The 16,947-nt window shown below is 41.4% G+C and overlaps 1 protein-coding gene across 1 annotated transcript in view; it reads left to right on the top strand.

Annotated features, from left to right (window-relative positions):
• LOC307227588 (neurexin-3b-like) overlaps nt 1-16,947 on the top strand; it is a gene marked incomplete at its 3' end in the record, with an annotated part of 299,424 nt that overhangs the window by 70,455 nt on the left and 212,022 nt on the right. The window contains exons 10-12 of the mRNA XM_079996955.1: nt 147-337; nt 3,039-3,212; nt 9,579-9,698. Coding sequence (XP_079853081.1) covers nt 147-337; nt 3,039-3,212; nt 9,579-9,698 — 485 coding nt within the window. The remainder of the gene's footprint in view (nt 1-146; nt 338-3,038; nt 3,213-9,578; nt 9,699-16,947) is intronic.

Below are 16,947 nucleotides of genomic sequence, written 5' to 3'. Positions count from 1 at the left end.
GAAATGCTAATGTTGAATATTATTTTTTATATTTATATTAAATAAATAAATAAATTACAGAATGGGAACCTACAGCCATTCTGTCCAAATGCCTCCCAAATTCCCTAAATCCCCTGCTCTCCTCGGTACCTCCATTCTCCCTCCAGCTTCATCCACTATGTATTTGACCTGGGGAACGGTCCCAGTCTGCTGAAGGGAAACAGCGACAGCCCACTCAATGACAACCAGTGGCACAATGTGGTGATCACCCGCGACACCTCCAACAGCCACACCCTCAAGGTGGATGCCAAGTCCGTCACCCAGAACGTCAACGGGGCCAAGAACCTGGACCTCAAAGGTACTGGACAATCACCCTGTGCTTGAAATGAGCACCGTTTTTCCATAAAAAACCTGCTATTTAAGAAGGAAAGTCATATTTCCTTTATTTTGGTCACTGTCGTCTCAAGATGACGAGGGTGCACTAGGGCTCTGAGATATATTGTGATATTGATATTGTGATATGCTACTAGATATTGTGATATATGTGACTAGATATCCCAGTATGTCACTAGATATCACAATATGTGACTAGATATTGCAATGTGACAAGATATAACAATATGTGACTAGATATCACAGTATGTCACTAGATATCACAATATGTGACTAGATATTGCAATGTGACTAGATATCACAATATGTGACTAGATATCACAATATGTGACTAGATATCACAATATGTGACTAGATATTGCAATGTGACTAGATATCACAATATGTGACTAGATATTGCAATGTGACAAGATATCACAATATGTGACAAGATATTACAGTGTGACTAGATTTCACAATATATGACTAGATATCACAATATGTGACTTGATATCACAATATATGACTAGATATCACAATATGTGACTAGATATCACAGTATGTGACTCGATATTGCAATGTGACTAGATATCACAATATGTGACTAGATATCACCGTATGTGACTCGATATTGCAATGTGACTAGATATCACAATATGTGACTAGATATCACAATATGTGACTAGATATCACAGTATGTGACTCGATATTGCAATGTGACTAGATATCACAATATGTGACTAGATATCACCGTATGTGACTCGATATTGCAATGTGACTAGATATCACAATATGTGACTAGATATCACAATATGTGACTAGATATCACAATATGTGACTAGATATTGCAATGTGACTAGATATCACAATATGTGACTAGATATCACAATATGTGAGTAGATATCACAGTATGTGACTCGACATTGCAATGTGACTAAATATCACAATATGTGAGTAGATATCACAATATGTGACTAGATATCACAGTATGTGACTCGACATTGCAATGTGACTAGATATCACAATATGTGACTAGATATCACAATATGTGCCTAGATATCACAATATGTGACTAGATATCATAGAATGTGACTATATATCACAATGTGACTATATATCACAATATGTGACTAGATATTACAATATGTGACTAGATATTACAATATGTGACTTGATATCACATATTATGTGACTAGATATCACAATATGTGACTAGATATCACAGTATGTGACTAGATATCTGATATCAATTCACATATTATGTGACTAGATATCACAGTATGTGACTAGATATCATTATATGTGACTAGATATCATAATATGTGACTAGATATCATAGAATGTGACTAGATATTACAGTATGTGACTAGATATCACAGTATGTGACTAGATATTACAAAATGTGACTTGATATTACATATTATGTGACTAGATATCACAATAGATATCACAATATGTGACTAGATATCACAGTATGTGATTAGATATCACTATATATGACTTGATATAACAATGTGACTTGATATGTGATATCAAGTCACATATTATGTGACTTGATATAACATATGTGACTAGTTATTGCAATGTGACTAGATATGTATGACCATATGTATATGTATGTGACAAATAATCTCTTGAACTTGAACTTGATATCACAATATGTGACTAGATATCACCATATGTGACTATATATTACAATATGTGGGTAGATATTGCAATGTGAGTAGATATTGTGATATTAGACTATCTATCACAATATGACACTGGAATTGCGATATGTGACTAGATATCGCAATGTGAGATGAGATATTTCAACCTGATTAGATGTTGTGATATGTGACCATATACTGTATGATACTTGTCTAGATATTGTAATATAAGACGAGATATGATTCAGGACTAGAAATCGTAATCTGATACTAGATATTGTGATATGTGACGAGATACTGTGATGGGGATATCGTCTGATTTTGGTAATATTGTGATGAAGGTACATCTCTTCAAGCTGCATTACAGTGAATGAATTAGTTTTCTGAACTTCATAGACAATTCTGGATGTTCTAATCAATGGTCATAATACACATATTACTAATTATTGTTTCTGTAATATTTTAAGTGTGCAAAAATCTTACGAAAGCACCAATACTCATCCCCCTAAGTATTGTGAAATTAATAACTATTTGGTATTTGTTAAAATGTTAAAATTTGTCAAAATTAGTTGGCATTTGTCAGAAAATATACAGACAATAATGACAGTTGTAGACATTACATTTTATGATAAATCTGGACAACCGCCAAATGATAGGTTTTTCATTTCCCATCCATCCATCATCCATTTCTCCACCCACTCATCCATCCATCATCCTTTTCTCCTCCCACTCATCCATCCATCCACCATCCATCCATCATCATTTTCTCCACACACCCACGCATCCATCCATCCACCCATCCATCATCATCCTTTACTCCACCTACTCATTCACCCGTCCATCAATCATCCATTTCTCCTACCACTTATCCATCCATCCATTCATTCATTTCCCATCTACCCATCTGTCCCATTTTTCCTCCATTCCCATTTTTCCATCCATCCATCCATCCATCCATCCATCCATCCATCCATTCGTTATTTCATCATCCATTTTTATCATCATCTGTCCATCCCTCCCTCCTTCTCTGTTTCCCAGGTGATCTGTTCATCGGTGGCCTAGGCCCCAACATGTACCAGAGTCTTCCCAAGCTGGTGGTGTCTCGCGAGGGCTTCCAGGGCTGCCTGGCCTCTGTCGACCTCAACGGCCGCCTGCCCGACCTCATCAACGACGCCCTGTTCCGCAGCGGGCAGATCGAGCGCGGCTGCGAAGGTACACATTGACCTTTGACTTTTCGCAATTGTGTTAAACTATAGTAGCATTAAAGGTAGTGTTGCAGTATTAAAGCAATGCATTGATGGCTTTTAGCACTGCTGCATTTTTTATCACATAGACCGACAAATTCAACTGTTTGGTTTACTGTCACATGGTTTGACTTTGTACAGAATTTTAATGTCCATGCTCTTAATGGGGTTAATATACATATTACACATACATTATACATACAAGAATGAAAGGTTTTTGCCATTTTTGCTTCAATTTTCAGCAATCGAGTACTTCTATGCAACTCATTCTCCAATGGAAATAAGCTCTTTTCACGGTGCAATTACAAGGGTGCAATTACCTGATAAGTCCTGTAGAGGACAGTAAACCATTGGTCTGAATTCCAAACATTGATTAGTTGAAGAACAATGTGAAGGGGGAAACACATTCTAGGTGGTGAACTCCAAGTTCGGAAAGTTAAAAAGCCATTTGTCATGTCCTCTGATAAAAAGCGACACTTTTCCCTCTATCACAATTTGTTCGCTCAATTTCGGTCAATTATTTTTAAATATTCTGGGATGTCATGCATATTTGCCAGGTAAACACATGAGCATCTGGGAAAACATATTGATCATTAGGCAAGGTTGTAATCATTGTTTGGCGTTATTGTCAGATTAAGGTGAGAACACCTGCTCGCAGACAGTCATTAAAAAAGAAAGGATTTTACAGTGAAGCCACTGTTTCGACCAAAATAACGTCGCCTGTGTCGAAAAATCAGGCTCTGGGTTGATGCTAATGAGCACATCCACAGTGGATTTTGACTTTTCGAACCCGGATTTTCCCACCTCTGGTTTTACCCCCTTTTTAAACCTCTCAGCCCCTTTATTCAGACTAACAAATTAACTCCTCAGCCAAATGAACTCCTTATACTAATGCCACTGCTCCCGCACTAACCATGACTCTTTGTTTTCCGCTCTGTTCTGTTGTGTTTGTCGTTTTTTTCTTTCTTGGCCAAACAAAGTTGGTTTCACCAAAGCCGACCTGCAAGGTAGAGGGTTCAGCGCAGCCTCCTCACGAGGCCTGCCGCGCTGAAAGACTGCTGTGTGCAATGCATTGTGGGTGTCACCATGGTGACGACGTCCTCCTCAGGGGAAGGGAAGGGAAGACAATACAGACAAGAATGAGATGGATGGATGGATGGATGGATGGATGGATGGATTACCGTGTCAGAGCAGCTCACATAAAAAAATACGCATTATTAATACAGCGATATAATAAAATAGGACAAAATGAAATGACAATATGCAATAAACCTCAAAATGAACTAGAAGATGAAAAAACATTTTAAATATATAATACACCTAAGAATGTACAATAAACAATACAAATACAATACAATATACAATACAATATGACAATATGCACTATAACCTGGTAAAGATAAAAAAATAAAAAATTACAGAAAAAATATAGAAATAACCTTGTGTATGGGGGATGGGACGATGAGGAGATGGGAGGACGAGGGGACAGGAGGATGAAAGGATGGAAGGGATGAGGGGACGGGAGGATGAGGGGATGGGAGGGTGATGTGACGGGAGGATGAGGGGACAGGAGGATGAGGGGACGGGAGGATGACGGGACAGGAGAATGAGGGGACTGGAGGATGAGGGGACAGGAGAATGAGGGGACTGGAGGATGAGGGGACAGGAGGATGACGGGACAGGAGGATGAGGGGACTGGAGGATGAGGGGACGGGAGGATGACGGGACAGGAGGATGAGGGGACGGGAGGATGAGATGATGGGAGGATGAGACGAGCAGACTCTACTGTGCATGTCTGCCACTGTAGATAGATGTCGTGTTCTCTGGAATGTCGCCCTTAAATGAAGTTTAATGGCTTAAATAAAAACTGTCGATCGATATAAAAGTTGTTTTTTTAATTTCTATTTATTAATTGCACGGAGGCTGTTATGGTGCTTGTCGTGTTGAAGCTGACGGCGGATTTGGTCACGGTGGTCTCACGTGGCACGGTTGGTCCATTGATATGTTGTGGCTCCAGATTATTACTTATATACGGTAATAATATAATTAAATACAAATCATTTATATTAAAAAGGCAAGTGGAAACTATGTGATCAGCCATTGATCACACAGTTAACAGATCATTGATCAGCCTCTCTCCAAGCCATCGTAGGTTGATATTTCTAATGGAAAATTCAGTTTTGAATACTTCAGACAATGTCTCAGACGAAATGTATTGAAATGCTCTTTTCAAATTGTTTTTATTTAATTTTGAATAACACTTTAAAGAACCATTACTTGTCATTAAAGAGCCACATGTGGGCTGAGTATCTCTGGTCTGCGCGTAGAAAACGCTACGCAGTCCACAGGGCGCAGGTCGCTGGATGCGAATGAGTTCTGAGAGATGAAGCTTGGACTCATAACTTCGGGTGAGGATGTCACAAAGCGCCCCGCTCCTCAAACTACTCAGGTCGCACCAACGTTCTTCTACTTTCGCTAAAATTGCAACAGTTTTTCACTTATTTCTGCTCTAAAATCTACATCGATATTGAGCAAACTTGAACGGAAAGACGTCTGAAACGTCATAGTCATGTCTGTGCATACTGCGGTTGTTGTGTTTCAGATACTTTTAGCCAGAAAAATGCCAAGAAGATTAAAAATAATAAAATTTAAGCAAAAATAAAAGTGATTATAATAATAACAATAATGATAATAATACATAACATGAAAAGTACAATAATAATAATAATAATAAATAAATAAATAAATACATAAAATAGTGTGGAACTTCTTTTCAGTTTAAATAAATCCTCCATTTCTTGAGAATCTACCCTTTCATTTGTTGTGATTCTTTCTGCACAATAATTATATAAAATTTATAAATACACAAATAAAATATCTAAAGATAGATAGATAGATAGATAGATAGATAGATAGATAGATAGATAGATAGATAGATAGATAGATAGATAGATAGATAGATAGATAGATAGATAGATAGAAAGATTTATAGATAGATAGATAGATAGATAGATAGATAGATAGATAGATAGATAGATAGATAGATAGATAGATAGATAGATGGATAGATAGATAGATAGATAGATAGATAGATAGATAGATAGATAGATAGATAGATAGATAGATAGATAGATAGATAGATAGATAGATAGATAGATAGATAGATAGATAGATAGATGGATAGATAGATAGATGGATAGATAGATAGATGGATAGATGGATAGATGGATAGATAGATAGATAGATAGATAGATAGATAGATAGATAGATAGATGGATAGATAGATGGAGATATAGATAGACCCAGTTTGAACTTTCTGGAGATGAGCAACTCTTGGAAACCGAATTTGATTGAATTCCAAAATTGAAGTTGTAGTTTCCTTGTTTTTTTCTCGTTTCTCAGAAGAAAACAAAATAATCGGTTCATTTTGTTCTCAGAGAGCAGCTGTAATTGGAGGCCAATTAGCCCGCTGTGTGATTTGGACGGAGTTGGGGTAGTTTACAATTATCTTTATTATTATCATTATTAAAAACGGGTCATCGTCAGTCTTTTATCTTCCAATTATTATTTTTGACAACTTGACAAGTTTGACAACTTATTGTAAAACTTGAAGAGTGCGGCCCTGCACGTTTAAATCAAGAGAAAAGGAAAAGTTTAATGTGTTTTCATTTGAGGTTGCATTGCAATCTCAAAGCTTAAAATCTTAAAAGGGTCCATCGAATACTATGCATATATATTTCAAGATGATAATAATAATAATAATAACAATAATAATAATAATAATAATAATAATAATAATAATAATAATAATCAAAAGGTCAACAAATTAGAAATAAAATTGTAATAAAATATTAATAAATATAATAATGAAGAAAAATGAAAAAAACAAAATACAATACATGAGGAAAATAAAATATACTATAAATAGAAAGATACAAATATACAAATAAAATAAATGTACAAGCACAACACAAACACGAACACACTTTTATCCCAAAACCCTGTCAAGATTCTGCTCATTTATTAAGATGAGAATTTTTCTTTGTTTGTTGTTGTTTTTTTCCCTGCGCGCTCCAACAAGCAACACACTTCGTCTTGGGGGGGGGGGGGGGAGGGCATGGATGACGCCCGTCCCCGTGCATTGCACAGTAAACGCACTTTCAGTCGGCAAAACGCATTTTTATATCTTTTTTAAATAAATATATATATGTAAATATATATTTATAAGTGTCTTCTTTTCTTGCACGACAACTGCTCTCAAAACAGTTTACTCACAGTTGTCGGGATTTTTATTTTTCTTCTTTTTTTTTTACTTTGGACTGCTTTTCTTTCATTTGTTCCTCTCCCATATATATATATATATATATATATATATATAAGATATTTATTGTGTTTATGTGTTGGAATCTAGTTTATCTATTTATTTCTCTATTCCGTACAGTCGTTCCTTATCTGCATTTTTGTAGTATTCAAAAATAAAAAATAAAAACAGGACTTTGACTTTGAATACCCATATTTAAGGATATGTACAGTACAAAACATTTTTTTTTATTTTAATTTTTGTATTTTTTTCGTCACTGTGTAAAGTGTACGGTGTGCGGTCTTGCACAGTGTGAATACTAAAAAAAAAATATATATAAATATATATATATATATATATATATATATTTTTTTTTTTTTAGTTATTATTATGTTTTAATTGTGAATACTATCTCACAATTAACTGTTGTGAGATTTTTTTATTTTGTGGGAACAAGGTCACAAACTCATTCGCTCTTCGTTTAATTTCATGTTTTATTGTTTTTTTTTTGCATTTTTATTCTGATTTTGTGTGAGTTTATTTTGGTGTCATTTTGGAGTCTGGTTTGTTTTTTGCTTGTCTATGCAGGGAATGCAGTGTTTTAATGTCTTGGAACCTTTTAACCACTTACCTGTTGGAAGAGATAGAAACTGCATGTATACCTCCAGACACTGTCCAAAAGAAAGAAAGATAGGAACCAGGAGGTGGACAGTGGCGTCATAAAAATTCAAACTGTCCCACGTAATGTTTGTGCTGTTTATCACTATGTCACTATGGAAACCGGAGATGTGTAATTTGTCGTCCATTTGATCCAGTGTGAAACATACGGCACCTAAAATGTGACATCACTGTCCATTCCTGCTCCTTCCTCTAGGCAGCCGTGTTGTACACCAGGGGTCATCGATTAGTTGTTGTTTTTTATTACCAAGGGACACATTTTCTTAACTGTCGAACTCTCTGAGGACCAAAACTCTCCCCAAAAAAGAGAGAAGAAAATATATTCAGTATATATGTCAATTTCTTTCAGATTTTCATATTTTTACGCGTAATCTGAAGATTTTACGATTTCTTTTTACGATTGTTGCTTTACTGTTCAGTTTTCAATATTGAATAACAAATGTAGTGATGTGAAAATACCAGTAGAAAACCATGCACATTCCATTAAAACATATTTTTATTTATGACTTTTTGTTCCACAATGTGATCCATTACTAAAATAAGATAATTTCCTGGGGTATTTATCTATTTAATCATTTTGTTTTCAGAGCAAGCGGCTTGTGCTTTAACAGTTTAAAACAGATTTCCACAATGTTGTTAAAATGCCATTAACTTCAAAGACATTGAACTGAATGTAGATTCCAATGAAAGAGACCAATTGGTTAATACATAAAAGTAAATGAAACAAAACAACCTCATAGACGGTTTGCCTCCTTGAGGCTGGGTTGGGGGTCCCAGACCACCCATTGTAGACCCCTGCTGTACCAGACTGCTGCATGGAACGCCCACCATCCAGGATGAGACACAGATCCGCCTTGTTTTGTTGTCTTGCACCTTGACTGCACCGTGTGTGTGTGTGTGTGTGTGTGTGTGTGTGTGTGTGTGTGTGTGTGTGTGTGTGTTTCTCTCTCTCTCTCTCTCTCTACCTCTCTCTTTATGTATGCTGATATACCACTGCCCTCACCTCGTATCTATCTATCTATCTATCCATCTATCTATCTATCTATCTATCTATCTATCTATCTATCTATCTATCTATCTATCTATCTATCTATCTATCTATCTATAGGTCTGTCTGTCTGTCTGTCTATTTACCTATCACTCGATCTAACATCTATTGTCTATCTATCATCACTCTATCATCACTCAATCCATCTATCTATTCATATACAGTATCTATTTATCCACCACTCTATCTATCATTCATCACTCTATCTATCACTCTACCCCTCTGTACATGCACCAACGACCCACCTCACTATATCAATTCTCATCTACTTAAATGTTCTCTCTCTCCCTCTCTCTCTCCTCCACTAGGCCCCAGCACCACCTGCCAGGAGGACTCGTGTGCCAACATGGGCGTGTGCATCCAGCAGTGGGAGAACTTCACTTGCGACTGCACCATGACCTCCTACAGCGGCACGCACTGCAACGACCGTGAGTACATAAAGAGGCGCCTGACCACGCCTGAAAAGCCACAAAAACACGTCCCACACACACACACACACACACACACACACACACACACACACACATACATAAACCCTCTGCTTTCAACCTGTGGATCTGTGGAATCCAATATGGCCGCCGTTGCCACACCATCCGAGCATTGAGTGAAGGTGATGCTGCTAAATTGCTGTTGAAAAGTGGCTTCGACCAGTGGTGTGATCTCTGAGTTCCACTGCGGGGACGCTAGCGTGAGTTTTTGAGGGTGTGTTTAATTTTCTGCCATTGGCCGGAACAGGTTTTATTGATCTGCTGAACCTTTCATGTCGCCGTGGATATAAAACGCAACCCTTCCATGTAGGATATTCAGCTTCATTCGCCTCCTTCATCATAAACACCCTTTCAAGAGCTCCATCTCAGAAGGAGTAAGTCTGAGGGGGTGATTGGTGTTTGTAGTGTGTGTGTGTGTGTGTGTGTGTGTGTGTGTGTGTGTGTGTGTGTGTGTGTGTGTGTGTGTGTGTGTGTGTGTGTGTGTGTGTGTGTGTGTGTGTGTGTGTGTGTGTGTGTGTGTGTGTTATCCCCATCCTCATCCCCATGACAACAGGGGACTTGCCCTCAGTAATCACGGTTGGCGGTCTTTCATTTAGCGGTTAATAGTTGGGGGTGCGCTCGCTGCTGGGTCGGGGTAATGAGGTGGTGAACGGCTGCTGGGAGATCTGATCTTTATGGAACATGGCCGCTGCGCCGCTGCCACCCACCCCCCACCACCTCACCGCCCCCGCCCCCCCAATCACCGAACTCCCGCTGGTGGAGAAGAGACATCGATACTCTGCCTGCCTGTCAAAGTGGGTGGTGATTGCGTGCGTTTCGTTTGAAGAGTGTCTCTCGTTAACGAGCCAGGTCTGGGTTGAAAAAAAATCGATACGAAACGTTTCGATCTAATTGAACCATATGAGAAAATGATTCAATTTCTGAATCCATTTGAAAATTGTGATATGGATGCTGCGTTTGTAAGTTATGTGAAAATGTAATTTCAACTTGTGTGTGTCTTGGTGAAGTGTTGTTTGCAAACAGTTTTAGGTTGCAGTTCGAACATTTGTTTTTCAAGTTGTCAGTACTTTTCGGAGAGTCAGTGCATTTTGGCCAAACTCGAATTTTCGGGGCCATTTTCTTTTTAAGCTGAAAATGCATGTTTAGTTAAAGATTCATCCAAAACTCCCTATATTATACTCAGTTAGTGTACATACATTTTCTGCTCAGTTGAAATACACCAGATGGTACACACTGAAAAGTTGGTGGCACTGTGTATAAAAATGTCAATATATCGATATGAAGTCATATTGTGAGCCGCCTCATCGTTATCCAATTGTCATTTTAATCTACATCAAATTGTGTGATCTGCCCAAAAATCGAACTTTGACGTTGGTTTGTCCGTTGTATACGTTTCCCCTCCTTCCCAGGGTCCCTCTCTCTTTTCCATCTCCATCTCCTGCTATATTTTTTCCCTCCTGCCTCATCAGAGCCAACCATTATAACTCAGGACCTCTAAACGTGGCGAGGTTTCCTCTTGGTGACGTGCGCTCCCTCAACTTAACGTAAACCAGCGGCGTTGCGTTGCGTGGTGGTGCGTGACGGTGCGTGACGTGGCAATATGTGGTGTGGCGCAGCGGGACGTGGCGTGGCGTGGCGTGGTGTGGTGTGGCACAGCACTCATCAATGTGCCGCTCATCGTTTCTCCCGCGGGGGAGAAATGCCCGGGGTGGCTGAGTCGGCGGCGTGATCGATTTCACATCGATGTGGACATATTTTTCGCCAACGCACCAGGGCCCTTTGAAATGATTAATATTTCTCGGCGAGGCTAACCTTTTGTTTTGTTCTCCCTCGTGGAGAGCGTGCAGAGGGAGCTGTGTTATAGGACTGATGATTCTGGGTGTTTCTAGAGGGGACAGTACTTTATTTATTTTATATTGACCCCAAATAAGTGAATGAAAGATGGATTGTGACCCACGCATCTGTCCCAGATTGTTTTGGATCCTGGATCTTCTGTCTGGCTTGGATAAGGTCGCCCCAGTGTGTCTCCTCACATTTGTCTCCGTTATCGACACCGTGTGATTGGCGCCAGTGGTTGCGGCAGTTGTGCGGTGCGGCCACCAGGTGGCAGTAGCACCCTGAGCAGGACCCGAATTCTTCTTCTTCTTCTTCTTCTTCTTCTTCTTCTTCTTCCTCCTCCTCGGGTCCCTCTGCATTAGCAGAAAATGAGATGCAATCCCTCGAGCATGAAATCAGCTTTCCGTTTATTTTCCTCCACTGCATCACCTTTTCTCTTTCGTTCTCTCTTTTCCGTCCATCCTTCCATCCTTCCGTCTCCAGCGCCGCACACGATCCGACACAATGCAAAACCTAATGTGGAACAACACGGCCATATACCGACTCATCTCTTTCTCATCTCTTTTGTGGTTGAATCTTTCTTTCTTCTCTACCCCCCCTACTGTGTACCCCCCCACCCTCTCTCTCTCTCTCTCTCTCTCGCTCCCTGTCTTGGGTGAGAGAAAAAGAGAGGGAGCAGGAAGAGAGAGGATAGAAGAGAAGAGAAGGGATGGAAGAAGAAGGGGGACAGAAGAGGAGAAGAGTGGAGGACGATAGGAGAGATGAGTTAATAGATGAGGGGAGGACAGGGAAGAAGAATGGAATAGAAGAGCGGGGAGGAGAGGAGGGGGGGGGAGATGAGGTGAGAGAGATAAAATGAGAAAAAAGAAGAGGAAGGGGAGGAAAAGCAAAGAGAGGAGAGGACGGGGAGAGGTGAAAGCAGGATGGAGAAGAAAAACAAGAAATCAAGAGAGGAGGAGGAGGCGGAAAAGAGAAGAGATGAAAGGAAAAAGAGTGGGAGAGAGAAATATGAGAGGAGGATGAGGAGAAGAGAAGAGAGGGGAGAAGAGGAGAAGAGAAGAAGAGGGGGAAAGGGATGAATATGAGAAGGGATGGAGGAATAGAAATGAGAATGACAGAAGCAGTGAGGCAGAACTAAGCAGCATGAGAATGCTATAATCAGAGCTGCTCCCCCCCCCCCCCCCCCCTTCTCAATCTTCTTTTCTTTTCTCACACACTGCTCCATCTTTATTCCAAATGGCGGACGAGGCAAAAAGTCCGGGAAATGTTCTCTCTATTTTTCCCTTTCTTTTTTGTGTGTGTCGTTCCCATGAGAAAAGGTGGGCAACTACAGAAACGAGGGAACAGGGGATGGAGGGAACACAAGATGGAGGGAACACAGGATGGAGCGAAACACAGGATGGAGGGAACACACAGGATGGAGCGAACACAGGATGGAGGGAACACAGGATGGAGCGAACACAGGATGGAGCGAACACAGGATGGAGGGAACACGGGATAGTGGGAACAGGGGATGGAGGAACAGGGGATGAAGGGGACAGGGGATGGAGCGAACACAGGATGGAGGGGAACACGGGATAGTGGGAACAGGGGATGGAGGGAACAGGGGATGAAGGGGACAGGGGATGGAGGGAACACAGGATGGAGGGAACAGGGGATAGTGGGAACAGGGGATGGAGGGAACAGGGGATGAAGGGAACAGGAGATGGAGGGAACACGGGATGGAGGGAACATGGATGGAGGGAACACGGATGGAGGGAACACGGGATGGAGGGAACACAGGATGAGGGAACATGGGATGAAAGGAACAGGTGTTGAGGGAACATGGGATGGAAGGAACAGGTGTTGAGGGAACATGGGATGGAGGGAACACGGGATGGAGGAAACACAGGTTGAAATACGGGATGGAAGGAACACAGGTTGAAACACAGGATGGAAGGAACACAGGGTTGAAACATGGGATGGAGGGAACACAGGATGGAGGGAACACAGGATGGAGGGAACACAGGGATGGGGGGAACACGGGTTGAAACACGGGATGGAAGGAACACAGGATGGAGGAACACAGGATGGAGGGAACACAGGGATGGAGGGAACACGGGTTGAAACACGGGATGGAAGGAACACAGGATGGAGGGAACACAGGATGGAGGGAACACGAGGATGGAGTGAACACAGGTTGAAACACAGGATGGAAGGAACACAGGATGGAGGGAACACAGGATGGAGGGAACACAGGATGGAGGGAACACAGGATGGAGGGAACACAGGATGGAGGAACACAGGATGGAGGAGAACACAGTGATGGAGGGAACACAGGATGGAGGGAACACAGGATGGAAGGAACACAGGATGGAGGGAACACAGGATGGAGGGAACACAGGATGGAGGGAACACAGGATGGAGGGAACACAGGATGGAAGGAACACAGGATGGAGGGAACACAGGATGGAGGGAACACAGGATGGAGGGAACACAGGATGGAGGGAACACAGGATGGAGTATGTGTTTGTGTGTGTGCGTGTTTACAGACGCAGTCAATATCTTCTATTTTCTGCCAACTACTGCAGAGGAGGAGGAACATTCCTCTCTTCTCTCCATCCCCCTTTCTCACCATCTCCCCTTCTCCTCCTCTCCTCTTTTTACCGCCTTTCTGTCTTCTCTCTTCTTCTCTTTTCTTTTTCTCTCTCCCTTCTCCTCTCTTGCCCTCTCCTCTCCTTTCTTCTCCCCCTGCCTCTCCTCTTCTCTCACCCTGTCCCTTCTCCTCCCCATCTCTCTCCCCTCTCTTTCCTCCCTTTTTCTTCCCTTGTCTCTCCTCTAACTTCCCCTTCCCCTCTCTTCTCTCCCTCTCTTTTTCTCTCCTCCCCCTCATCTTTTCTTTCTTATTCTCCCTCCCCTATCAACTCTTATCTCCTCCGCTCTCCTCTCCTTCCCCTCCCTCTTTTTCTCTCACCCCCTCCTCTCCCTCATCTCCCCTTTGGCTCTCTCTCTCTCTCTTTCCCTCCTCTCCTCTCCCGAGCATCCATCGCTCCTCCAGCGCTGCTCCAGTTCTGTTTCTCACCACAAATGACACGTCCTTGAATTTCCTCCTTTCTTTTTCCTTCCCCTCCTTTTCCTTCACCCCCTCCCCCCTTTCTCACCCCCACCCCCCCTGTCAGCTTCCATGATCACCTTTAATTTATTTGATCGCATTTAATTTTAATCCAAGGACACAGGGTTGGGGGGATATGAGGGAGGAAGAGGAGGGAGGGATGACTCTTCTTCTTCTTCTTCTTCTTCTTCTTCTTCTTCTTCTTCCAGAACAGCTACTCAGCTTATGTAACAGCGTGTCCCGGGAGGAGGGGAGTAAACAAACAGATAGAAAGAGAGGGAGAGAGAGAACAGGAGGAGGAGGAGGAGGGGAGGGGCATCTCATATTCATCCCCCTATCCTGCTCTCCTCCATTCTTTTTCTCTCTCCACTATTTTTCCTCCCTTCTCTTCCCATCTTCCTCCACCTTTCCCCCTCTATTCTACTCTCTTCCCTCTCCTCTCATTCCCCCCCCCCTCTCCTATTTGTTCTGTTATATTCTCTGTCCTCTCTTCTTTCCTTTCCTCCGTTCTCTTTTCTCTCCTCCTCTCCCTCCCTCCTCTCCCCACCTCTTCTCTCTCTTATTCTCTCTCCACCTCTCCTCTCTTCTCATGCTGCCTCCTCTCCTCTCCCTCCCTTCTCCTCCCGTCGTCTTTCTTCTCCTCCAGTTGCCCTCCTCTCCTCTCTTCTCGCTCCTTCTCTTTTCCTAAGGGGTTGATGGAGGGGTTGGGAGGGCGGATGGAGGAGTGGATGGGGGGAGGAGTGGAGGAGTAGAGGGGCTGGATGGGGGAGGCGGTAGAAGCGTTGATCATCAGCTTGTTTGTTGTCATCCCTAACTGCTCGGATGGATTGTGTGATGAATTTCTATCTTTTTTTCTTTTCTTTTCTTTCTAAACCCTCTTTGTCCTTAATTTCTTTCTTCCCTTCATTTCTGACTAACTTGCTCCGTGCTGTCCTGTCTTATATAAATGACAACACTGTATCAATAATAATTTCATCTTTTTTTTATGCTGTTTACAAAACCTGAAAAATAACCCTCTCAACGTGGCCTTGAAAGCTACCTTACCTCCCCAGTAGTTGCATTGGGAGTAGAAAATAAACAAAAGGCCTTTACTCCCCCTATGCACCATATACTGTATTGTTAAAACAGCACAGAAGAGTGGTGTATTACCATAATTGCGTTATTATTCAGCATGTACAGCGGCACATGGGGATGCGGTGACGTCAGTGCATCACTGAGGGTTACAGAATAAACAAACAAACATTAGTAACACACACACACACACACACACACACACACACACACACACACACACACACACACACACACAGACGCACACACACACACAGACGCACACACATATATCCTGATATGATACCATGCTAGACGTGTATTTAAGGACCCCCTTGAGTTTCCATTTGGAAGGCTGTAAATAGGATTAAACCAGTGACTGGCCAGTGGAGGGTTATTGCCTTATACTGTATCTCGGCCTGCAGCATATGAGGAAGATGTGCGATAACATTGTTCAATGTTGCGATGACGATATGACTTGGGATAAATAAACAAATATTGAAGTATCCATAAGAGCTCTATAGTTCCTATGTCCTTCGGCTTTTATAGGTATACTGCTAACCTACTGTAGACCCCAAACATTGAATAGCATATGCACACTGAATTTAGAAGTCAAATCAATTATTTTGAATATGCTTTTATTGAACAAATTGCACATGAATACCCATCCAATTAAACAGAACATTAATTTGAATAAGACATTATAACTTTAAGAAATTCAAATTCAAATTCCCCTGCTCCCTCCAAAATATTTTCCTCTAAACGCAACAAAACGTCTCTTGAAATAAAAAATAATATCTGGGGGAAAACAACTTAAATAATTAAATATAAATGCATATCCCATTCGGATGTGTTGCTTTTGCACTGTCTGAAAGTAATTCCACGCCGCAGAGACGTCTCGCTCACTCCGTGTTATTGAACTGGTCACCACCTGACTCCTCTTTACACCACGAGGCGGCGTTTTGGGGGGACATTCGTCGGCCGAGTGTGAATGCATGGCACAGGATTCTTCTTATTCATCGCGTTTCAGTCTTTTGCGATGTATTTATCCTGTATATTCATATTGCGATGAGGATGAAAATACGACTTATCGGTCAGCACCACTCGTACCCTATATCCCATCTCCATGCTCCGCAGTTTTGCCCCATGTTGCCCAGGCAAAGATGTCAAATACAAAATGAAAACCTTTATAGGAGAGCCTAAAAGAGTGAC

Source organism: Zeus faber (genome assembly GCF_960531495.2).
Source record: "Zeus faber genome assembly, chromosome: 2".
Lineage (NCBI taxonomy): Eukaryota > Metazoa > Chordata > Actinopteri > Zeiformes > Zeidae > Zeus > Zeus faber.
Note: the sequence above shows the minus strand (reverse complement) of the source record. Positions and strands in the feature narration are given on the sequence as shown.